A 26521-nucleotide genomic window follows, 5' to 3' on the forward strand; every position below is an offset into this window, starting at 1 on the left:
CAGTGTTGGCATGCATAGTGAGGGTGTTATTCTAGGAAGCATTTACTCATTTGTAGCAGGTACTATACAAAACACTTCATGCATTTTCTTATTGAATCCTATAACAGCCCCTAAAAGAGAGGGGTTATTCCATTTCACAGCTCAGGAAAAAGAGGCCGAAAGCGGCAAATAATTTGTTCAAGATCACATAGCTAAAAAGTACCAGGGTGATGATTTGAGTGATACTTCTGTTTGACTTCAACGCCCTTTGTCTTTCCATTCGCTAAGCTGAACAGCCACAGAACAGTTAAACTTTGATAAAATGCAAGCCCTTATGTGGATCTAACATCTGTTTGGAGATGATGTTGTTAAAGAATCTATGCTTGTTGAATACCAGTAAATGCACTCTAATCCATATTTTATTCCTCCATCCTATGGACCCTGGGTTGGTGATGTCCACTCCACCACTACATCGAGAGGGGGCTTAGACCCCATATGGTTGATGGATGTGATTCTCCTGCTTGCACTTGTAGGCACTCTCGGTTCCCTGGTATGGTGGTTGACGATCTTCACCTCCCTGTTAGTCAACTTGTGCAGTGCAGCAGTGCTCCAAAATGTATTCACCAAATGCAATGAATGTGCCACAATGATGAAAGAGGTTGTTGATGTGGGAGGAGTGGGGGGTGGAGGGTGGGGTATGTGGGAACCTTATATTATTTAATGTAACATTTTTTGTGATCTATGTATGGTTTAAAAAAAATTTTTTTTAAAGTCTATGCTTGTTGAAAAGGGCTACTAACTAAATTACAATCATGATCAACAACTGTTACAGAGTAGTTGCCTTATGCATGATGCTGCACTAGAATCCAAGGATGCAAAGCTACAGACCCCACAGGGTTCTAAAGAAGGTCAGCCAAGAGAAGACACACACACCCACACTGTATGCTAAATGGACCCCCCTCTAGCTACCAAAAGCCTGCCCACCATCGCCTTCGCTGGCAAGGGAGCCTGCACTGTCTCCAGTCCTTTGTCCTCCCTTAATTCTTCAGCTTACAGCCATCTGCCTTTGCCTCCTCCCCAAACACCTTGCAGGGAACCTGCTCTCCCTAGTATCCTCCCAATTGTTAAAGACAATGGACAATATTCATTATTTATTTGCTACAATCACTGTCATCTGCCTGCCTCTTGAAAGCACACCATCCTGATGAAACTCTTCCCTCTGACCACTCTTCCTCAATGACCCTAACATTCCTTTTCCGTTACCCTCTGTTCTTGAGGGGTTTTTACTAGACCCATTTCTCACTCTACTCACCTCCTGAGTTCAACCAACTTCAATCTTTACTGCCAGTCGAGATTTCCTTGAGCTCTAGTTTCGTACATCCAAGTGGTTAACGTTAATCCCTATCTGGACGTCACAGAGACACCTAGAACTCAGTAGACCTAAAACTTAACTTTGTTCCATATTTAGATATCCATTTAGCTGTCTAAGCCAGCATTTGGCAGAAAGGCACAGAGCAATGGTCTCTGTGAGCAGACCTTGATTTGATTCATTAGACTAATAACCAAAACCACTAGAAAAAACTCTCCAAAATAATTTTTCATTAGCTTTTGACTTTTAATTCCTTATATTCAAAAGGTAGACTTAAAGACCTCAAAAGAAGGCAAAAAGGAATTAAAAACTAGGTTAATGCCACTGGCTTAAAGGTCATCTTCTGAAGCCCCCAGCCCTGAGCACGCCTCCCTCCTTCCATTCATGAGTGCCCCTATGGAACTGAGCACACAACCGAGGCGTAAAGAAGCGTCACCTCCTACACATGACTGAGGAGCCAACGGAAATATAACGTAGGCCACAAATATGAGCAACAGATGTAGTTTTTAATTAAAAAGAAACAGATGAAACTGAATTAATAATATATTTTATTTATTCCAATATATAGAAAATATATATATGTACCCGACTTAAATTAATGATATATTTTATATTCCTGGTTTCATACCAGGTCTTTGAAATCCAGTATATGTTTTACAGGTATTGCACATCTGAATCCAGGTGAGCCAAATTTCAAGTGTTCAATAGCCACATCTAGTGACTCCCATGCTGGGCAGCACAAATCTAAAGCATCTAATTCTCCATCATGACCATGTCATTCCCCAGTATAAGTCAGGGGTTCTATTAGCCAGGGTTCTCCAGGGAAATGGCTCACAAGACTGTGAGGATGGGCAAGTCCAAATTCCACAGGACAGGCTGCAAGCTGGAACTCCAATGAAGAATTCGATGATTTCCCTAGAAGAAGCTGGCTGAAAGGGAGATGGAAATCCTTCCTTCTACTGCTGACATCATCAGTTCCTTTTCCAAGGCCTTCAACTGATTGGAAGCGCCTTCTCTCACTCTTGCAAACAACCTCCTCAGCTGATTTAGACGTAAACAGCCACAGATGCAATCAATTTACTGATGATGAAAATCCATGAAATATCTGCACAAGAACCATCAGGCCAGTGCTTGCTTGACCAAGCAAGTGGACACCATAATCCAACAAAGCTGGCACATGAACTTAACCATCACAGGGTAAAGAGAGGAATAAACACTGTTGCCATAACCCAATGCTCACCTAAGGCCAATAAACTAAAAATAAACAACAACTAGCTTTAATACATTTGCAATCTAGACAATTACATACTTGTAAAAGTACAACAATTTGTTTCAGAAAGTAACTTTAATGTAACACCTGAAGTGTAACAAATGTACCACACTAATAAAAGATGTTAATAGGAGTGGGAGGGGGAGAAGGGGGGGGGCACGTGGGAATCCCCTGTATCTTCAATGTGACATGTAATTTAAAGTTTCTTTCAAAATAATATATACAAAATGTAATACCTAAAGAACTAGAATATATACACATATATAGATTTTTTTTTACATGCCTCATTCTAAACCTCAAAAAAAGATCAGTGATTTGAATGACATCTATGATGGAGTCCTCATAGAGAAAGAGAGAAGGGAAGGAAAAAGGAAGGAGGGCGGAAGGGAAAGAGGGTAGGATGGGAGGGAAGGAGAGAAAGGAGGAAAGGATGGAAGAGATACATGCTTATGAAGTTGCAGAAAAACAGGATACAAACTTACAGCACTGTAATATACAAAAATACAGACTTCCTGGGTTCAAATCCTAGCTGTGTCACATGCTAGCTAGGTACCCAAAAGCAAGGTGCTCACCTTCTCCACGCCTCATTTTCCCCATTATAAAATAGGAATAATAGTAGCTCATAATCAGACTGTTGTAAAAATCAAATCACTTAATACATTTAAAGCTTTTATGTCAGTGCTGAAAACATGTAATTACTAAGTGTTATCTATTAATAATTCATTCAAACAACTGACTGCCAGAACCTGATAAAGTTTTCTACTATTTATTAAAAAGAACAATAGAATCAGGGAAGCAGATGTAGCTCAAGTGGCTGAGTTCTTGCTCCCATGTACAAGGTCCCAGGTGCAATCTGTTACATCCTAAAAACAAATGAAAAAACCAACTCTCATTGGGGAGCAGATGTAGCTCAGTGGTTGAGTGCCTGCTTCTCATGTACGAGGTCCTGGGTTCAATTCCCAGTACCTCCTAAAAACAGCAACAACAACAAACAATAAATCAGATTGAAAGATTCAAACAATAACAAATACACAGTATACTGCAAAATATGACGCTATGCACATGAAAAATCATGGAAAGAGAGATGCTTTATAATTTCCCCACTATCTACTACCTGACTCAAAAATACAAAGATCAGCCCACTGGCAAGGCTGAGCGTGGGTCCTCTGCTCTACAGCCGTATGTTTCTGGAAAGTAGCACAGTTTAAGAAATGCCCCTCACACCGTGAAGAGCCCCCTTCCCCACCTGACTTAGACGAGACTCACGGATGCCCCTTGCTGACTGAGGACAAGGCCAGACGCACACCCTCCAAATCCCCATTCTTTGCCTCATAAATGTTTAATCAGAACAAACTGTTATTAACCAAACGGGTTAACTTTCTCTCCTACCTCCCAGAAAGCAGGCTGCTTTAGCATAAAACAGTCTCTGATCTCCCTGCTGACGTCATGCTTTCACCCCACCTCCCACACCTGCTTCCTTCCACTTCTCTGTAAAGGAAAACCCCCGTGAGTCTGACACACTTACAGACCTCTGTTCAGGGCTTCTCCCTTTGCAACTGTCCCCTCCCTCTATTCCAACAGTCCCTTCTCCCCCTTAAAATACTTGTTTCGAGCAGTCTCTTTCCCAAGTCCGGATTTGTTTTCCTTTTGCCGTCAGTACAGCTTCTTGGGGCTGCTACAGTGCTGTCCCCATGACCTCCTCTTTCTGCAGTTCTGCATCAGAAGGAAATGGAAAACTCCAGAAAGAAACAAGGCAAAGACAGGTGTGCTGTATGGAATACTATATAGTTGTAAGAAGAACACCCTAGAATGGCTATTATTAAAACACACACACACACACAAAATAACAAGAATTGGTGAGGATGTAGAGAAATTAGAGCCTTTTGATTAAGCATCAAAAGGCTTCTGATTAAGCCTTTTGATTAAGCATCAGCTCTATGCCCAATACTATTACAGCAGACAATAACTAGACATCAGCAGAGCTTTGAAGGAAACGGTGTAATAGGCCTCATATACTAGACAGCAACAGCAGTCATTCTCAGATAAGCCATGTATTAGGAAATGTAACCCATGTGCCCTTCTTCTGAAGAAGGGGAAACAATTACCTGATCTGAAAGTCATCTGAAAGACTGGAATCAAAATCAACACTTAAATATTAGGAATATGTGGTGTATTCTTTTTCTCATTAAAACAAAACCTGGCCAAGACTTAAATTTCATATCCTAACTATCCTTCCCACAAAAGCCACATTCACCACTAACCTCTCTGGGTCTTAGTTTCATCATTTATGTAAAGATAATACTAATATCCAGCTTTCTGGTTTGCGTGGATGAACTGAAATAATGCATCATGAAGGGATTCGCAAGCTACTATTAAAATGTTAACGGCTTGCTCGGAAGCGGCTGTGGCTCAATCGACTGGGCTCCCGTCTACCATACGGGAGGCCCTGGGTTCGCGTCCCGGGGCCTCCTTGTGAAGGCGGGCTCGCCCATACCCGTGGACAGCTGATGGCCTGCACCTGCGGAGAGCTGGTGCAGCAAGATGACACAACAAAGGGAGACAAGCAGACACAGAAGAACACATAGTGAATGGACACAGAGAGCAGACAGCATGCAAGCCGCAAGCGGGGGGGAGGATAAATTTTTAAAAATTCTGAGAAGGGAAAAAAGAAAAAAATTATTGAAAAAAAAAAAAAAAGCAACGGCTTGCCTTAGAGCCACAACCGCCATCTTGCAGTAATTCACGAAAATGCCACACCCAGAGGTAAAGAGGAGACGCGTCCGCTGTGTTTACTAGGCCTTTTAGAAAACACGGGGTTGGTCCTTTGGCCACATATGAGACTCTACAGGAAAGGCACTCTCGTGGACATCAAGCGAACAGGCGTTGTTCAAAAAGGAATGCCACAAACGTTACCACAGCAAAACCGGAAGAGTCTACGGTGTTCCCAGGTGCTGCCAGTGTTGCCACGGCAAAACCGGAAGAGTCTACAGTGTTCCCAGGTGCTGCCAGTGTTGCCACGGCAAAACCGGAAGAGTCTACAGTGTTCCCAGGTGCTGCCAGTGTTGCCACGGCAAAACCGGAAGAGTCTACAGTGTTCACAGGTGCTGCCAGTGTTACCACGGCACAACCGGAAGAGTCTACGGTGTTCCCAGGTGCTGCCAGTGTTGCCACGGCAAAACCGGAAGAGTCTACGGTGTTCCCAGGTGCTGCCAGTGTTGCCACGGCAAAACCGGAAGAGTCTACGGTGTTCCCAGGTGCTGCCAGTGTTGCCACGGCAAAACCGGAAGAGTCTACGGTGTTCCCAGGTGCTGCCAGTGTTGCCACGGCAAAACCGGAAGAGTCTACGGTGTTCACAGGTGCTGTCAGTGTTACCACGGCAAAACCGGAAGAGTCTACGGTGTTCCCAGGTGCTGCCAGTGTTGCCACGGCAAAACCGGAAGAGTCTACGGTGTTCCCAGGTGCTGCCAGTGTTGCCACAGCAAAACCGGAAGAGTCTACAGTGTTCCCAGCGTGCTGCCAGTGTTACCACGGCAAAACCGGAAGGGTCTACGGTGTTCCCAGGTGCTGCCAGTGTTACCACGGCAAAACCGGAGGAGTCTACAGTGTTCCCAGGTGCTGCCAGTGTTGCCACGGCAAAACCGGAAGAGTCTACGGTGTTCCCAGGTGCTGCCAGTGTTGCCACGGCAAAACCGGAAGAGTCTACGGTGTTCCCAGGTGCTGCCAGTGTTGCCACGGCAAAACCGGAAGAGTCTACGGTGTTCCCAGGTGCTGCCAGTGTTGCCACGGCAAAACCGGAAGAGTCTACGGTGTTCCCAGGTGCTGCCAGTGTTGCCACGGCAAAACCGGAAGAGTCTACTTTGTTCTCAGGTGCTGCCAGTGTTGCCACGGCAAAACCGGAAGAGTCTACAGTGTTCCCAGGTGCTGCCAGTGTTGCCACGGCAAAACCGGAAGAGTCTACGGTGTTAACAGGTGCTGCCAGTGTTGCCACGGCAAAACCGGAAGAGTCTACGGTGTTCCCAGGTGCTGCCAGTGTTACCACGGCAAAACCGGAGGAGTCTACGGTGTTCCCAGGTGCTGCCAGTGTTGCCACGGCAAAACCGGAAGAGTCTACGGTGTTCCCAGGTGCTGCCAGTGTTGCCACGGCAAAACCGGAAGAGTCTACGGTGTTCCCAGGTGCTGCAGTGTTGCCACGGCAAAACCGGAGGAGTCTACGGTGTTCCCAGGTGCTGCCAGTGTTGCCACGGCAAAACCGGAAGAGTCTACGGTGTTGCCAGGTGCTGCCAGTGTTACCACGGCAAAACCGGAGGAGTCTACGGTGTTCCCAGGTGCTGCCAGTGTTGCCACGGCAAAACCGGAAGAGTCTACGGTGTTCCCAGGTGCTGCCAGTGTTGCCACGGCAAAACCGGAAGAGTCTACGGTGTTCCCAGGTGCTGCCAGTGTTGCCACGGCAAAACCGGAAGAGTCTACGGTGTTCCCAGGTGCTGCCAGTGTTGCCACGGCAAAACCGGAAGAGTCTACGGTGTTGCCAGGTGCTGCCAGTGTTGCCACGGCAAAACCGGAAGAGTCTACGGTGTTGCCAGGTGCTGCCAGTGTTGCCACGGCAAAACCGGAAGAGTCTACGGTGTTCCCAGGTGCTGCCAGTGTTGCCACGGCAAAACCGGAAGAGTCTACGGTGTTCCCAGGTGCTGCCAGTGTTGCCACGGCAAAACCGGAAGAGTCTACGGTGTTCCCAGGTGCTGCCAGTGTTGCCACGGCAAAACCGGAAGAGTCTACGGTGTTCCCAGGTGCTGCCAGTGTTGCCACGGCAAAACCGGAAGAGTCTACGGTGTTCCCAGGTGCTGCCAGTGTTGCCACGGCAAAACCGGAAGAGTCTACGGTGTTCCCAGGTGCTGCCAGTGTTGCCACGGCAAAACCGGAAGAGTCTACGGTGTTCCCAGGTGCTGCCAGTGTTGCCACGGCAAAACCGGAAGAGTCTACGGTGTTCCCAGGTGCTGCCAGTGTTGCCACGGCAAAACCGGAAGAGTCTACGGTGTTCACAGGTGCTGTCAGTGTTACCACGGCAAAACCGGAAGAGTCTACGGTGTTCCCAGGTGCTGCCAGTGTTGCCACGGCAAAACCGGAAGAGTCTACGGTGTTCACAGGTGCTGTCAGTGTTACCACGGCAAAACCGGAAGAGTCTACGGTGTTCCCAGGTGCTGCCAGTGTTGCCACAGCAAAACCGGAAGAGTCTACAGTGTTCCCAGCGTGCTGCCAGTGTTACCACGGCAAAACCGGAAGGGTCTACGGTGTTCCCAGGTGCTGCCAGTGTTGCCACGGCAAAACCGGAAGAGTCTACGGTGTTGCCAGGTGCTGCCAGTGTTACCACGGCAAAACCGGAAGAGTCTACGGTGTTCCCAGCGTGCTGCTGGTATTGTGGTAAATAAACAGGCTGAGGCAAAGATACTTGCCAAGGGAATTAATGTGTGTACTGAGCAGATTAAGCCCTCTAACAGCCCAGACAGCTTCCTAATGGTAGGAAAAGCCCCTGTGGTCCACACCCCCCCGTGTGGTGTGGAGCCACCTGGCTCCCACAGGGTCCCTGGCCCTGTTCCAGAGGGGGCAGTTACCCCCCCATGAACGAAGGCGTGCTTGTATGGGCTGCCAAGCCACCAGGCGGGCTGGCAGCCTCCAAGTCTGAACCAGGACACCAGTCTCAGGCTCTCTCTCTGAGCACTTGTCCTGCAAGCAAAAGCACCTTGCTGACAGCTAAGGCAGTGTGAAAACAATTAAGCCAAAGCAGCCTGGAGCAAAGGTGGCCTGCTCTCACTCACTGCGCGAGGCCCAGGAGGGAGAGGGTTTCCAGGCAGTGGAAGAGGCACTGGCTCCTGCAAATGGGGAAATCCCTTAAAGGCCGTGAGCAAGCACAAGCCCAGGACGTTCACTCAGACTGACTTTCTTGACAGGAAGGCCAAACTCTGGAGGAGAAAACCAGCTGACACAGAGCCAACCGTGAAGGTATTTTTTACATTGGTTTGTTTGCTTTTGTTAGCTCCTGAACTCAAGGACACCTCTGTCATATCACTACCTAGCACAACTCAGGGAGCAGCTCAGGCACCAAATCCTAGAGTTAACACTTTAAAATACTGAAATGTGTAGTGTGCAAGAAAAAAACACAAGACAAAGCAACAGGAAATGATGGCGCATCCAAAGGAACAAGACAAAAATCCAGAAACCATCAATAAGGACGGCCATACTTAGGACATACCAAACAAAACTTAAAAAAAAAGCTCCAAATGCTCAGAGGTAAAGGATTGTAAGAGGATACTATGAACAACTGTACAGCAACAAATTAGATAACCTAAATGAAAATGACATTTCTACAAAGATAGACAAATGGCCAAAAAGCACATGAAAATATGCTCAACATCAATAGTCATTAGGGAAATGCAAATCAAAACCACAAAGGACACTATGTCCCACCCATTTAAAAAAAAAACAGAAAATAAGTGTCGGAGAAGACGTGGAGAAACAGGAACTTGTTCATTATGGGTAGCAATGGAAAACGGTACAGCTTTGTAGCAGTTTGATATTGTTTATGAATTCCAAAAATTGATATTATCTTATGTTTGTAAACTGGTCTGTTCCTCTGGGCATATTAGATTCTGTTGGATTCAGAGTTTTCACTTTTACTTGATTAAATAATGATTGAGGCTTTGATTGGGCCACATCAGTAGGATGTTGAATTCCCATCCCCTTGGTAGGTGGGAACTCACTGAGAAACCGCAACGCAGAGAAGGAAGGTTGGAGTTTTGATGCTGGAGCCCAGGAAGTAAGCAACAGAGGAGCAGATTGGTGAGGAAGGAGAGAAACCTCCGTTAGACACGGCAGAGGCCTGGGAAGAAAGATGAGCCATTTGCCTGACAGTCTACAGCTGGCCTTGTGGTGAGAGCGGAGCAGCAGAGCCTGGACAGAAACGAGCCCTGGGAGAGAGATGAGACCTATCCCAGCCTACAGTTGATACTGGAAGAAGCTGGGACCACAGAGCCTTAAGAGGAAGAGGAAGGCTGAGCCCTGGCAGACGTCGGCAGCCATCTTGCTTCAACACAAGGCAACAGACTTTGGTGAGGAAAGTAACTTATACCTTACGGCCTGGTAACTGTAAGCTTCTACCCCAAATAAATAAGCTTTACAAAAAAACAAACAAATTCTGGTATTTTGCAGCAGCATCCTTTGGCTGACTAATATAAGCTTCTATAGAAAACTGCCTGACATTTCCTCAGAAACTGAGATATGGACTCACCACATGACCCAGCCAGCCTGCTTCTAGGTGTATACCCAAAAGAATTGAAAGCACAAAAATATCTGTTTGCAACAGATATTTGCAAACAGATGTTCACAGTGACATTATTCACAATTCCCAGAAGATAGAAGCAACCCAAGCATCCATTAAGAGATGACTCGATAAACAAATTGTTCTCTGTTTCAAAATAGATCAAAACTTACTTTAACTTTTTAAAGTATTCTCCCAACTTTTTTGGTATCTCTTTGGCTACAGAAATTACATGCCCTATGAAACATGACTGCATATACCTAAGGACGCCAAATTCCTCGGTTCAAGTTCAGCTAATGCATAAGTTGAATTATTTTGACTGACACTTCCCAAAAATGTTATTCTTAGGCAAACCACCAAGAGGCAGACAAAAAAGCCTGCTACTTAACTGCACTAGAAACATCTTAAAATGTTTTGCTTTCTCTTGCTCTCCCAGATACACCCCTCACTTTCCCTTTTCAGGGGAGGACTAATGGATAACAGTAGTTTCTTTACACTGGGGGGTGGGGGGAAGGCACATAAAAACATTTCATTGCATGTAAATGCCTATAAACAATTGTAGTACAGTTTTGCATGTCTACAGACATAGCTGATAGAGACCATTCTGTCACAGAATACACAATTAATAGATCCATTTAACAACTGACTGACACAGTCATGTACACAAGAATTTGTGCAATGAAGATCCTTGCTCATCTTCTAGGATAAATATAAGTGGAACTTCTAGGATATAGAAGAGTGAGCTTTAGGAGGATATTGCGATATTCTTCTCCAAAGTGGTTATATTAATTCATTCTACCACTCTCATTTTCTAAACATGAGTTGTTATCTTACTTTTAAATTTCTGCCAATCTAATGGATGTGAAATGGTTTCTCTGGTTCTTTAAAAATGACATATCCCAAATAATAATGAGATTTAGCAATTTTTAATACATTGATTAACCATTTGCATATACTTTTCCTTGAATTTCTTGTTCACAGTCTTTCTCAGCTTTTCTATTAGATTGCCTTTCTTCATATTAACATACACATACTTTCTATACTCTGGATACTAATCTTCTGTCAGTTACATGTATGCTTTTGCATGTACACTGTCCTGAAATGTGGCCTAACTTTACATAGTTTTATGATTTTATCATAAAGTTGTTAATTTTTAATACAATAGAATTTAAGGTCTTTTAATTAACACTTTCAGGTCTTGCTTAAAAATCCCTTCTTTCCTCAAAGTCATAAAGATATCAGCATATATTTGCTTCTAAGATTTTTAAGTTTGATTTTCAATTTTAAGGCTTTTAAACTAATGAATTAGACTTCTGTGTATATGTGAGGTAGAAACCCCACTTCCTTTTTATTTCAATATGGCTAACCCAGCATAAATTTCCACGTATTCCATTCTACCCCCAATGTTCTGTTACATCAACTCTCTCCTGTGGAGCTCAGTCTATTCCTATGCTAATTCAACTGTTCTAATTATGTTAGCTTTATATCTGATTCGGTGAAATCCCCTATTTCATTTTTCCTCTTAGGTAATCTTAACCTTTTATTCTTCCACACAAATTTCAGGATCAACTTGCCAAGTTCTGCAAAACAAATTTGTTGAATTTGTTTGAAGTCATACTGAATTAACTGAGTTGAAATTATTTGACATTTCTGGACTAATGGCTCTACTAATGCATTTACTTATTATTCTTTTAGGTTAAGTGAAGTTTTAAACTTTCTCTATAAAGCTCTTGTACATCTTTTTTAGTGTTATTCCTAAGTAATGTAGAAAGTGTGCTCTTTTGATCTGTTTTATATCACATTTTCTATACATTTTTTAGAAGGACAGAAGCACTACTTATTTCTTAAACGTTATCTTAATCCAGCAACAGTGCCGAATTATCTTATTAGGTCTGGTAGTTTGCATAAAAATTTTCTTAGATTTTCTATATAAATAACCATACAGTGTTTGAACCCTGACAAGGTACAGAAGAGGAAACAAAGTAGCACACCTCTAACCTAAACCATGTGGAGGCTTGCAAGTTCCAAATCATAAAGTGACCCGAAATGCCATAGTTTATCTAGGTGGGTTGGTGAGAGGGAAGGGGGGGGGAGGTTAATAGTAATCATTATCACGTTTCTAAGTTTATAGACATTTCACTATTAAACATGAGGCTTACTGTATAGTTTTGATAGATATTTTACATATTAATAGCTACAGTTGTTGTTTTTAATTCCGGTCCTTAAAAGTTGATACTAGAAGCAGGGTGTGTGTTAATCATGAGTAAGTGCTGACGTCAACCAACATTTTTCTTCACGTACTGAAATGGAGAAGGTTAAGAGGTTTATTACAAAACCCTCTGTTTCTGAGTATTTAGAAAAGTAACTCTCATTTATTAAAAATACTGAAATCCAGTATTTCCACACCCAAAAAAGTTGTATAAAAGATATTCTTAAGAGAGTCTCAGGAAGTGGACATGGGTCGAGCTGTTGGGCACCTGCCTACCACAGGGGAGGTCCCGGGTTTGGTTCCCATGCCTCCTAAAGAAGACGAGCAAGACAGCGAACTGACACAATGAGGAAACACAATGAGAGGCACAACAAGCAGAGAGCAGAGGTGGCTCAAGCCAATGGGCGCCTCCCTTCCACATACATAGAAGGTCCTGGGTTTGGTTCCTAGTACCTCCTACAAAGATGAACAGACAGAGGAAGCAGACAGTTAGCACAAATGAGGTAGGGGTAGAAATAAATAAAAAATAAAATAAATCTTAAGAAGTCTCTCTGAGCATTTGGAAAACCTACCAGCAAACTCAAGTGAGTGTAGTCTCTCGAGGTAGCAAGATGCACAGGAGTATGGCTGGCCTGCGGTCAGACAAGGGCTACACCGTGCTTTAATCACATGACCTAATTCATCCCTTCTGAACATTAGGTTTCCCACAAATCTACTGGAGGTAGTAACACTGTGTCACAGGATTGTTGTGAAAAGTAGTTGAGACAAGGCAGGTAAAAACGTCTGTCACAACAGCAGGCTGAACGTCTTTCAGTCATTAGAAGCACACTGCTCTCCCCCATCTCCAAAACACACACGCATATAAGTAAAATCAGGTTGCATCTTTAAAATGATAGTAACATTTAATGTAATTTTTCACTGCTCCCCCATTCACAACTGAAAAAAAGACTGTAGCTCAAGTAAAAATATACCTAAAAATCAAGATATTTTAAAAATGAGGAAATAGAATAAGAGCAAGTCTAAACATAAATAATTTTTCCCTCGGCCCCTCTGGGCACTCTACTTTGGAAAGGACTGTTAACCTTTGTTGCCTGAAACTATCTTTTCCTTTATTTAACAGTTAACAAATGTCTGTTCATTCATCTAATAAAAATTCTCTGAAGGCTCATAAAGTTCTGAAAGATGAATTAATAAGGCACTATAAAAAAGACAAAAAAATAAATTAAAAATATATAAAATAAAATAAAAAATAAGGCACGGTGGCAGATACACAAACAATTCCTACAATAATAGAGTTGTTGTAGAAATGTATTCAGCATATTCCCTTTGTTCTCTACTGCTAAGGTAGTCATATAATTTACTAACAAATCAGGATACCTTTGTCCAGGATGAACGCTGAGCCTACAGAGACAACAGGCATAAAGCAGGTCTAACACAGACAAACTTGCAAACATGATCAGTCTATCCAAACAGGTCATGTGCAAGATGATCTCTCAGCTTCAGAAAGAAAATAAAAGCAGTTAGTTATTTTTGGGGGGAGAGGGGACCTGAAAAAAATAAGACCATGACCTTACCTAGCACCCAGCTCTTAATACCTAACACTCAAGCTCCCATGCAGAAGAATTCCAAAAATTTATGTAGAGACCCTGCCCTCAAGGAGACGGGGCGTAACAGAGCGCTCCTTCAATGTGGGCTGCACGTGACGTGCCACCAGAAAGCACAGAATGGAAAACCGGAACAGAAAGTAACTTCACAGCGGGGGACCCAGCAAACACTGCTTCAGCCAGGGATCCAAGTCAGCGTCCCGCTGATCGTGTGCCCTGAAATGAAGTGATGAAAGTGGCGTTCGTCCTCTTGCCCAAGGCACATGACCCCAGTCTAACCAGGCACAACAGCAACACTCCACAGAACACCTGACAAGTACTCTTCAAAATCATCAAGTCATCAAACACAAGCAAAGTCTAATCAACTGTCACAGCCAAAAGGCGCTTACACACGACTGCTAAATGAAATACAGTATCCTGGATGAGGACCATGGAGCAATAAGGAGGTCCTTAGGGAAAAACTCAGGAAAGCTGAAAGGACTTAAGTTAACAATGTATCAATTATGTTAGTAATAGAGCACACTAATATAAGATGTTCCTAATGGGGTGAAACTGGGTGTGAGTATATGGGAACTCTCTGAACTATCTCTGCAACCCTTCTGTAAATCTCAAACTGGTCTAAGTTTAAAGTTTACTTGATAAGTAATAAAGTTGCTAATTTTCATATACGGATTAGCAGCAGGACCCCTCACCTTCCCAAGTGCAGGCCACACACTAGTTAGTAAGGCACATGTGTGGTGCTGAGGAAATGAAGGGGCGCTGCGGGGGACAGTGAGCGCGCACACAGAGGGGTACTGCAGTCAAAGGTACGCTCAGTTATGGGGGCACAGGGACACCGACAGGCAAACACAGAGGGCCTGAAATAGGGCAGCCGAGAAGCAGCAGGCGGAGCGTGCTAACAATGCAAGCACAGGCAAACGGCAGAAGGGACACTCCTCCCATTCCTAGTATGAGGTGGGATTTTTAATGTTTTTTTTGTTTGTTTCCTTAAAGAAGATTTAGGTTACATATATGTTACCAAAACACAGGAGATTCCCATATATCCATTCCTACACTTCCTACACTTCTACACTTTCCCCCATTAACAACATCTTTCACTAGTGTGCTACATTTGTTACAATTGATGAACACAGATTGAAACATTGCTACTATAACCATGGACTATCGCTTACATTACAGTTCACACTTTGCCCCGTGCAATTTTACAGGTTTTGACAAATTGTACAGTGGCCTGTATCTGTCATTGCAACATCACACAGGACAATTCCCATGTCCTGAAAATGCCCCATGTTCCACCTCTTCTTCCCTCTCCCTCCCCTCAGAACCTCTGGCAGCCACTGCCTTTATAGCAATGGTACAAGTTCTTACACTGCAAGAATAATAAGTCTATAATAGAATGATAGTAATAATAAGTCTGCTTAGTCCATTGTTCATTCCCCAATCCTGAGGATTCTGGGATGGTGACGCCCACTCTGCCTCTAACTGAGAGGGGGCTTAGATCCCATGGGGCAGATGGATGCAACTGTCTGCCTTGAAGATGCAGACACTCTGCTCCTTGGGATGGGCATTGTCCTTCGTCATCTCGTTAGGTGTCCTGAGTGGGTCTGATGAACTGGAGAGCAGGTGCTGCAACTCTGCTGAGAGTCAGGGCTCAACCAGCACATTAACAGACCAAAGGTTTAAGTCTCTGGGACATATATTTAACAAGGAGAGTGCTAATTATAGGTCCAAATAAAAGGGGCAGAAGAGCCATGTGTAAGGAAACTATAAATGAGTCTAACTCTGTCACACTGGGGGGCATAAATTCCAAAGTAGGGCCCACGGGCAGGGTGCCAAGCCCCTGAGCAGTCTGCCCTGCCTGTAGTGTCTGGACGTCTCCAGAGCTCTCAGGAGCCCTGCTATCTGAGGTAATATTTACTGTGGCAGTCAATGAGATCCTGCAGAGACGTGTGTAAGCGTAACTTCTGGAACATCTCCCAACTCACTTTGAAATCTCTTGGCCATAACAACTCATTTGTATTTAAAGAAGTAGCTGTAGCTCAGTGGTTGAGCTACTGCTTCCCACACACGAGGTCCCAGGTTCAACCCTTGATACCTCTCTAAAAACAAACCAAAAAAACCTTCCTTGTATTTAATATTCCTCCCTTTTGGTCAAGGTCTTTTCCCAGGTGCAAGGCCATTGTTGGTGGGGGCTCATCCCTGGGAGTCACGCCCCACGCTGGGGGAAGGCCGTGCATCTACATGCTGAGCTGGGCTTAGAGAGGCCACGTTTGAGCAACACGGAGGCTCTCAGGAGGTCACACTTAGGCAACAGACAATACTAGAGTAAGTTCCAGTTTCATAAGAAAAGTCCTAGTATGAGTTCTTTATCCTTCACAATGTGAAGTTAAAAACAATAAGTTTGTAAGATCTGATCAGAAGTAGACCGTCAAATTTCAGACGACTATAGGCCATTAGTGGATTTTTATTAAACTGATGAATAAAGTTTTTTATATATGTGTGTGTATATATAAATGTGTTTTAAACATTAACAAATTAAGAAAGGGCAACGATGGATTTATATCCACCATTGTTAATAATGAACCTGCCTTAAATGCATGTTATGCCTTGAAGTAAGAGCCGATATTATGAAGCCTTCATCATTAATAAAAAATAAACTGGGACGCGGACTTGGCTCAATGGTTAGAGCGACCACCTACCACATGGGAGGTCCACAGTTCAAACCCAGGGCCTCCTTGACGCGTGTGGAGCTGGCCCATGCTCAGTGCTGATGCGTGCCACAGGGGTGTCCCCCACATAGGGGAGCCCCACGTGTGAGGAGTGCGCCCCGTAAGGAGAGCCGCCCAGAGTGAAAGAAAGTTCAGCCTGCCCAGTAGTGGCACTGCACACATGCACACATGCAACAGAAAGAGACACAGATTCCCAGTGCCGCTGACAAGAATAGAAGCAGTCACAGAAGAACACACAGCAAATGGCCACAGAGAAGAGACAACTGGGGTGGGGGGAAGGGGAGAGAAATAAATAAAAATAAATCTTTAAAAAATATATATACACACCCAGATTATTCAGATAAAAGCCATGACAAATTTTAGTGGTTTAAAATCATGCTATACTCAATCTAGTATTTTATAAAATTTTAGTAAACTAAGTACAACTATGCAGAAGCCTTTACAGATATTTATAACCAGCCTCAGTTTGAGTTGGACTCTGCTTTGAAAATGAAATAGATGAAAAAGATATGCTCAACAGCAAAGGACTTCATCAATGAAAACAATGTTTTAGTTAAAATTGGGTAAGTGTAACTTAAATGAACAATTCTTTCTGCTAAGCAACAGTTTATGGATGAGCTTTTACACATGGAATTTCCACTAGCATGGCTAAGGATCATCCTGAACAAGATGCAGGAAGACAGGGAGGAGGAGAAAAAAGCAGCGGCAAGTCCTATACCACTCTCATTAGCTGATTCACTCAGGTTCAGTGAAAACCAAATGAAATCAAAGAACTGGATTACTGTAACATTTAAATGGGTCTTTTTGTTATCAACAAAGGTTAAACACAGTTTGCCCAGGGGAAGCACATCTTAGGAGATAAAAGGTCTGAAGTACCCTGGAATTTACTGAGCAACTTGTTTGTAACAATTGTAGTTAATTATTGCATTTTCTTACAAAATATATTTTGGAAAATTATATACTGTCAAAGTGCTTTTGTGTTTTTTGCTTTTTTTAAATAAAATAAAAACAAGAAACTTTGTAAGTGTGACCAGTGAGAAAACAGCCATTTGGTTGGAATAAAAAGTTTGTGAAGTAAGGTTAGAGGGTTAACATCATACATGAAATTCATTTTCTCCATCATTAACAGGCAAACATTATAGAAAAGCAGATGAATCCAGAAATGCACAAAATGCTATAGGTGATCACTGATGGAATTATCAAAAACAAGATCTTTACTAAGGAATACTTAGAAACTCTAGATGTGGAGGCACTATTGAGCACAGTATGTGAGTGCTTGGCTCCAGAACTGGGCCATGCTGATACAACGTCTTAGCTACGAGATCTTGAACACATTACTTAATCTCTCCGTGAGTCACCATCTGTCAAATGGTGACAATGATAGTAGTACCTCACAGGATTGGTAGGAGTATTACAAGAGCAAATTCATGCACAGCACTTAGAGCAATGCTTGGCACAGGGTAATATTAGCTATTATTGGCCATTACTGTGGGAATAATCATTAAAATCTTTTATGTCACAAAGAAGTTTTACTAATTCTCTCTTGGTAAAGAACATGGATTAGCAAACTTAGAGATGCGTTACACATTTTTCTTTTACAAATAAGTAAGAACTCCATATTTGCTGGCTTTTTCTAAGATATTTTATAAGGACTCTGATCTCTGAGACTACTCCATCAATATTTCCTGCTCAAGTGAAGGTTATATTGATAGTGTTGGCCAAAAGTAGCTAACACAAATATTTCATCAAAACTTAAAAACAGTATACATACCCTCAAATCAGGAGAAAAGTTCTCTGCAGAGGTTGAAATGGAATCTGATGATATGACAGAAGCTGATTTTGTATGCACTGAATTCTCTGAATGAGAAGTGGAGGCACTACAAAACACGAAAGCACAGTACATGTGAAAATGGGGACTTTAAAGACTAATTTCAGAAGAGTTACTTTTCATATAACCCCATTATTTATTGAAACTCCCAACTGCCAACTAGTCTGACTTTGCTTATTCAAGCTCATCTCCAAATACTAATAAATTCCTACGGGTTGAAGTGTTCTTACCATCCACGGTCCCTATGGACAGACTAGAAGGGTCTCATGAATACACCCGGGAGAGAGCCACCCTCTACCTGCCCATCCACTCATCCATCCACTCACACATCTAAGAAGGCCTCCTCTACCTGCCCATCCACTCATCCATCCACTCACACATCTAAGAAGGCCTCCTCTACCTGCCCATCCACTCATCCATCCACTCACACATCTAAGAAGGCCTCTTCTACCTGCCCATCCACTCATCCATCTGCTCACACATCTAAGAAGGCCTCCTCTACCTGTCCATCCACCCATCCATCAGTTCATGCACCTAAGAACAGCTCCCTTTTACCTGTCCATCCACTCATCCATCTGTTCACACAGTCAAGTAGTCCAATATGCAAAACAGTGCAACAGGCACAATAATTTGGAGAAAAATATGACACAGACCTCATGCTAATGGAGTTCACAAGCTTCTGGCAGAAAGAGATAAGTAAATAAATAATACAATGTGATAAATGGCTCTAAAAGAAGAATCAACAAGGTGCCACACAGGGAATGGAAGGAGGCACCTAGCTCTGCCTGGGAATGCCAAGAAGAGTTCCCAAGGGAGATGACGTATGAACCAATTCTTGAAAGACAAACAGCAAATTGTCAGACTTATATACAAGTAAGGGGACTCTAAAAACAAACAAAAAGCACTCCAAAGGTATGGGAGTATCAGAGCAAGAAACACTGGAGAAACTACAAATAGTTCAGCAGGGCTTGATGAGCGAAAGAAGAGAAGGATGGAAACATGGGCCTTTGTACCTACAATGTACCTTTCCACCAAATTCACTTCTAACAAGCCTCTTTAAATATCCACTTCTTCCATTTTACTGTCTAAGTAACCACAATTTACAATTACTTTTACTTTCTTAAAATTCCTATAAAAGTTTTGGTGCCTGATCACATACTGCCTTTTATTGTTTACTGATTCATATATATTTTTTCCCACCAACTAAAATTTAAGTCTCCCAAGAGCAAGGATTATGTTTACTTTTTTTTTGTTTTCTACAAAATCTACTTCAGTGCCTACATATATTGTTAATAAGGATTATGTTTAATTCAAAAGCAAAATGACAACATACCTATGCCACAAACTGAATAGTTTACATAATTTCCTTTTATCAGTAAAAAAGTAAAAATTATTCAAAAAAAAATCAGTGGTGGAAAAACCATAAAGACAGAACTGAAGCCCAGTGTCTATATTAAAAAAAAGAGCATTCCCAACATATTAAATATCTTCTTTAAGCCAAAAATTAAAATTTTTGTCATTAGATTTTGGTTAAATCTTGGAGTGACAATAATATTTAAGAACCACATTTTAGTTTTCAAATAAATTTGTCCACTATAAACATGCCTTTAACAATAACTAACTTATTTAAAGAAATTGTCACTTCATTAAGTAGATGAAAAACTCTATTCCAGTACATACATTTCAAAATAGTTTTTTCAAATCAAACATCCCTTTATTTACTATTTCAAAGTATGATCGTGGTTGTTTATAATCAAGAAACTATAATATTATAAAAAGGACATGTTGTAAGAAATTGTCCTATCTAGTTTTAGAATATAGGGAAAGAAAAACTGATAGACTGGTAGCCAATTTCTGATTAATTAATGCCACCTGCATTAAAATAAAAGGCACAATCAGCCTTAGCCAGGGCTGCGACTTCCCCGCCTGGCGTGCTGGGGGCAGGCAGCGGCACCCGCTTCCAGTCCCCAGATGGCTAGGAAAGCCATGTGACACCGTGTGGACCAGCGAAGCTTAGGGTAGGTCTCTTAGAGGTGTGAGCACCTTCTATTTTCTTAATAACGGGAGGAGAGATGGCAGGGCAGCCTTCATCCCTCCCACTTCCTCTTGCCAGAATGTGAACACAAGGCCTAGAGCTGCTGCAGCCATCCTGTAACATGAGCAACACGCCACGCCAGCCTGCTAAGCATGGGAAGCCTACAAGACCCCCCAAAAAGCGCAGGCTCAACACCACTGGGCAGCTGCAGCCATGCCAGCAACTCTCCACCTCTGAAACTCTTTGTTTCTAAAACAAATTAACTCCAATTTGCAAATGTACTGTAAAGACATTCTCTATTCTGTACAGCCAAACACAAGCTGTTACAGCAATCAACCTCATAAAGTCTATTCTGGACAGATTCAAACTGCAATACTCTATATGCAGATGACCTGAGAGAAATGAAAAAACTCTTAAAAGGCAATAAAACATAGCTTGAAAGTTTGGGCAGTGTAGTCTCTAGAAAAATGATGCTGACAGAGAAAACACTGTAGCAAGTACCACTAAGAAACCAACTGTGTCCTTGGAGTCAAAACACAAAGTAAGTAAATCTAAGAGAAACAAAACAGCAACAAAACCAGGGTCTACAAGTAATACTTCTCAGTCACAGATTCACAGTAAGTCTTCCAAACAAAAGTGTGGCAAAATAGCCTTTAATTATTAACTTCTGTTTTCAGACATGCATAAACATGGATAGATATTAGAGTCAAGGACGTATGTTTCAACGTGTGTTTCAAGAGAACCAGTTTACAAAGACTTTAAACTCCAGGTAATTCCAAAAACAGTCTACTTCATCTCCTAAATAGCTCTCAAATAGCCAAAGCCCACGTATCAGTCTTACAGAGCTCTAGTCAGTGTATACAAACCATTCTCTTGCCTTCAGGCTTGATAAACAATAATGCTTATTGAGTCAACAAACCCTGACTCTCCCATCTATGACTGGTGTTGAAGAAACAGGAAGACTCAGATTCCTTCCTGCCCTCGGAGGACTTCCAGTCTAGTGGGGTGACAGAAAACTTACCAATTGCTTTTTCTGGGACATGTGCTATGCTAGAGCCCACAGAAGAGCAACAAATCATCAGACAGAGGGGTGTGTGGACAGACGTCCAAGGTCCTGAAGGGTGGCTAAGGGAGCCAAGGGGAGGGGAAGTTGAGATGAGACAGTCCAGAGGAGACACAGGGCATGTTCAAGGAACCAGGAGGCATTAGGGCGGCTGGAGGCTAGGATCGGAGGAGCCTGGGAAGTTGCCAACGGCCAGATCACTGTCCTATGTGCCACATCACAGAGACCTCTACAAACTGCAGGTAATGAGAATAGAATACATGGAAGGCATCCAAACATGTTCAGCTCTGGATGCGAAAAAGGTCTCTGTGTGCACCTAACAACAGAGCCCCAAATGAATAGATCAAAGAGGGATAAGATAAAAAGGAAATGAACACTTGAATGGCACTATAAACTAACTAAACCTAACAGACATCTACAGAACACTCCACCCACCCACCCACAGAACACACATTCTTCTCCAGTGTCTGTGGAGCACTCCACAGGACATACCACAAGCTATGCAATAAAACAAACCTCAATCAATTTAAAAGGACTGAAATCAAAATATAAAACAATAATAATAATAAATACATAAACTCCAGGTGAGCAAATAAGGGGCTACAGGGGGACTGGGATAGGGTTATATGATAGTAGTCATCTTGTGATTATTATAGACAAACACCCTGTCCCTCAACTGAAAGGCACAGGATTCTGTGAAAATTTACAAACTTATGTTTATTATACTGTACTATTAATGAAATAATGTATAATTCAGGAAACTGCATGAATATACATACTCTTCATAAATCCTCTAGAAAAACAAACATGATAACTATAAGAGGAATTATATTCCCTTACATCACAAACACAACAAAAATACATTATAATTTGGTATGCTGTATAAAATACTATCCACTGACACTATGGAAAATGTTTGTGTGGAATATAAAGTATCAGGAGAAAAAGTAAACAAGTTTCACATGAAGAAGTTTTAAAACATTATTTCCTAGTATGATAGAGTTGGACTCAAGTGACCTCTCCACACGTGCCTCTTCTGTCACTTTTACTGAACCTGTGGTTGGCTCTGGGGTTGGTGTACACTCAGGAGACTTGAATCTCTGGACTGGCCATGTGCCAGCTGTGCCCTGAGCCTCAGCAGAGTGGTGACTCCTACTCTCTGGTTTGTTGGACTTACCCAGGTCAGCTAAAAGGGAGATGAAGATGGTCAGCCACTGCACCAGGGAACCGAGAGCACCTACAACTGCAAGCAGGAGAATTGCATCCATCAGCCATGTGGGATCTAAGCCCCCTCTTGATATAGAGGGGGAGCGGACATCACCATCCCAGGGTCCACAGGATGGAGGAATAAAATATGGATTAGAGTGGGCTTACTAATATTCTATTACAGAACTATTGAGACTAGTAATAGAAGAAATTGTAGCACTGATGTGGAGGAAGTGGCCACGGTAGTTGCTGAGGGCAGGGAGAGGGAAGAAGAGAGGTAATGTGAGGTCATTTTCGGGACTTGGAGTTGTCCTAAATGACATTGCAGGGACAGATGCTGGATATTATATATCCTGCCAAAACCCACTGAATGTACTGGGGGAGAGTGTAAACTACAATGTAAAATCTAATCCCTGTGGGTGCAGCAGTGCTCCAAAATATATTCACCAAATGCAATGAATGTGCCACACTGATGAAAGAGGTTGTTCATGTTGGAGGAGTGGGGGGGCGGGTTGTGGGGTATATGGGAGCCTCTGATATTTTTTAATGTAACATTTTTTTGTGATCTATGTATCTTCAAAAATATACAATTAAAAAAATGATGGGGTGGGGGAGTGGAAAGTGCGGTATATGGGAACTTAAGTTTTTTAATGTCAGGTTTTGTGTGATCTATTAATTTCAAAAAAAAGATAATTAAAAAATAAAATTAAAAAAACAAAAACATTATTTCCACAGTTAAACTAGCTATAAATGATAAAGTCCAGACCTAAAAGTCTCCAGGAAAAAAATGGTTTTGAGGTTTGCAAGATTTCTGCAACGAGGACTGGCTGTTGCGTGCAGGAAAGAGTAGTTTCTTAGAATCAAAGGGCATGATGACAAATCCATAAGAGTTCCATCCACATTAGTGAGGCCGGGGTATTAATACAATTCCTTGTGTGACTTGAGAAAGTCAGTAAGCACTTTTCCCTTTTTCTCCCAAAGTCCATAACAGGAGACAAGGAGAAATGGGGAAGCAGGGTGTTTCATTTTCCCAGGCTGCTTAGAGCAACAGCACAGCATGGTGCAGCTTGAACAACTGGAACTGTATTAGCTTAGTTTTGAGGCTGAGAAAAGGTCCAAATCCGGCATCTTCCCCCTCGCCTTCCCCCCAGCACTTGCACTCATTATGCTGAAGGCGCTTACAGGGACCCCGAAGGCCTGTGACTCAGACTAAGCCCATAACCCAGGCTCAGAACGCCAAGGCGCTCTGCCAGGGAGCCGCCACCCGACAGCACGAGCACACGCTTAGGGACTCCAGCTAGGCAAACCTGTCCCTGCCACTGGCGGGGGTACCAGACTCCTCCCACATACTTTTTTTTTTTTGAGGTACTAGGAGCAGGGGTTTGAAGCTGGGACCTCATATGTGGTAAGCTGGCACTCAGCCACTGAGCCACGTGGGCTTCCCTGAGCTGGTTTCCTCGTTTCTTTTTGTTTTCAGGAGGCATGGGGAACCAAACCAGGACCTCCCATGTGGAAGGCGGGTGCTCAACTACTTGAGCCACATCCCCACACCCACTCCCTCTATCATTTTCTAACATGGACATCTGATTTCGTCCCACACTGTCTCTGTTCTGACTAACTATTGTCTTTGCCACCAAAAGCCTCTATGGAGGCTCAATTTCCACAGGAAACCAATCCTAAGGTACTCCTCTTGCTTTCTTCCAATGCTTCTGGTAATTCTAAAAGCCTCAGCATTTTTATTCAGTTATAGCTATGTTTACCACTGATTCAGTATGTCGATACTGATTCCTTATTGCTTACACTGATTTTTTATGCAGTTCGTATATTCCAATCTTTAACAATTACACACCCTTACTATGTACAAAACGTTGAGTTATGGACCAGCCTCTGCACTTGCAATTCTAACCTCAAAGGAGACGTTGCAGCACATCAGTACCTTGACAAGACTGGCTGGGGACTCAAAGGGCAGGGCAGGGCTGTGCGCAGGATGACAAGAAGTCAAGTGCGCTAAGTCAGACCACTTGAAATGGCTGTTTTTGTAGGTCAGATGGTCAAATATCAACAATTTCATAAGGCCCAGCCTGACAGAATGCAGGAGAAAGAAGAAACTGAGCCGAGCCTCTAAGGACTGCGAGGCACAGGTGGAGGCTTTACAGTCACAAGCACACAGGCAAGAGGAAAGGAAGAAAGACGACGCTGAAGAGCCTGAGAAGCACAGGCACGTTTTGTGAGAAGTACCTTTTTCAAACGAATGGACTGAAGCCTAGAAAGGCAGCCTGCGCCTAGTCGCTGCGCACCTACATGCCAGGTATAAAGGCCTCGCTAGGAAAAGGCCGGAGACGGGGACAGCACTTCACACCCCCGGGTCAGGCAACAGCAAGGTGTGGTAAGGATTTGAAGAAGGTGAAGTTCTGCTGCTGGTGGGGAAATATAATGGTATAGCCACTTTGAGAAACAGTCTGCAGTTCTCAAAAGGCTACACACAGATTTACCATATGACCCAGCAATCCCACCTCAGGGACATACCCAAGAGAAATGAAAACATACATCCACACAATATTTGCACATGACATTCATGGCAGCATTATGCATAACAGCCAAAAGGTGCAGACAATTCATGTCATTCCCTGCTTAAAAGCTTTCAAGGTTCCCCCTGTTCCCAAGGACATGGTCAACACGACTGACCACAGCCTGCGGTCCTTCCGTGATCTGCTCTCCGCCTCCTTCCCCGGCGGCATCTTGTGGACCTCTCTCTCCCCTTGCTCGCTCCTGTCCAGCTACACTGTTCTAAACCAAGCTGACCCTGCTGAACCTCCTCAAGGAAACCTGACTTGGGTGCCCCAGACAAAACCAGTGCCCCCAGTAGCCACGTTCACGGCACTGTGTGCTTTTCTTTCTTTCCACTTAACCAAGGTCAGTTCTTACATATCTGTGCAAAGGTCTCATCACTACACAGGCCCCCTGAAACTGCAAGCTTCAGGAAGGAAGGGACCACGTCCTTTCTCCCACTGTTCTACTGCCAGGCCCTCGCACGGTGCCTGGCATAAAGCAATCGGTGAATATTTGCTGAGTGAATGAATGAATGAATGGGTGAGTGACCAAAAGATGACATGACTCCAGTCCTAATCAGAGGCCAGGGCTAGAAAATCTGCAAGGGAGGTGTGGGTGAGACTGAAGAAGGTGCTCAACACGCTGGTGTTCAGTCAGCAGGGAGGAGCCACTGGAAGTTCCTGTGTTTCCAAGGAGGATTGTTTTAACAACAGGTCAAAGAACGGATAAGAACACGAAAATCTGTAGGAAACTATTATAATATTCAAGTCAGAGTTACTGCGGGCCTGGACTAGCAGCAAAAATTAAATAGGAGTGGATGCAAAGGACACTGAGGAGACAGAATCAACAGAACTTGACCACTGACTTGACATGAATGGTTCCCATGGACTTGTATTCTTACTTCAATAGTATCTCCTCAGGAATGCTCAGTGTCTGTGCAACCTCCTGTTAAGCTTGTTTGGGTGTCTAGTCTTCTTTATCCACTTACCCCCATATGAGAGTTTTGTAAAATAGGAACACGTGCTCTACCTCCATCTCAGGACTGGCTTGGGACATCGAGACCATGTCTCAAAGCTGTTCCTAAATGTTAAGGCCTTATTTTTTTTATTACATTTGAGTTATGGCATGTGTGCAAACTTTAAAAATAAACGCATACTTAAAACACAAAAACAAAAAACAAAAAACACATCACAAGTTTTGCTGACTGAGGAACTAGTAATGCCAAATTAGGGGTAAAGAAGAAAAGGGGTAGTTTGGGGAGGGTAATGAGTTATCCTGGAATTTTTAAGATTGAGAAGGAAGGAATGTCATCCATATGGCAACATGTAGCACAAACTGTACTAGTAAACCACAGCATTTAAGATTTTACC

The 26521-nt window shown here is 43.1% G+C and overlaps 1 protein-coding gene across 2 annotated transcripts in view; it reads right to left on the minus strand.

Moving 5' to 3' along the window:
• The window catches only part of MTMR2 (myotubularin related protein 2), a 106224-nt gene that overhangs the window by 51771 nt on the left and 27932 nt on the right, over positions 1 to 26521 (minus strand). For both annotated transcript variants that reach the window (XM_023585968.3, XM_023585967.3), the window contains one exon: positions 18241 to 18346. In XM_023585968.3, coding sequence (XP_023441736.2) covers positions 18241 to 18346 — 106 coding nt within the window. The remainder of the gene's footprint in view (positions 1 to 18240; positions 18347 to 26521) is intronic.

Source organism: Dasypus novemcinctus, chromosome 27 (assembly GCF_030445035.2).
Source record: "Dasypus novemcinctus isolate mDasNov1 chromosome 27, mDasNov1.1.hap2, whole genome shotgun sequence".
Taxonomy (NCBI): Eukaryota; Metazoa; Chordata; class Mammalia; order Cingulata; family Dasypodidae; genus Dasypus; species Dasypus novemcinctus.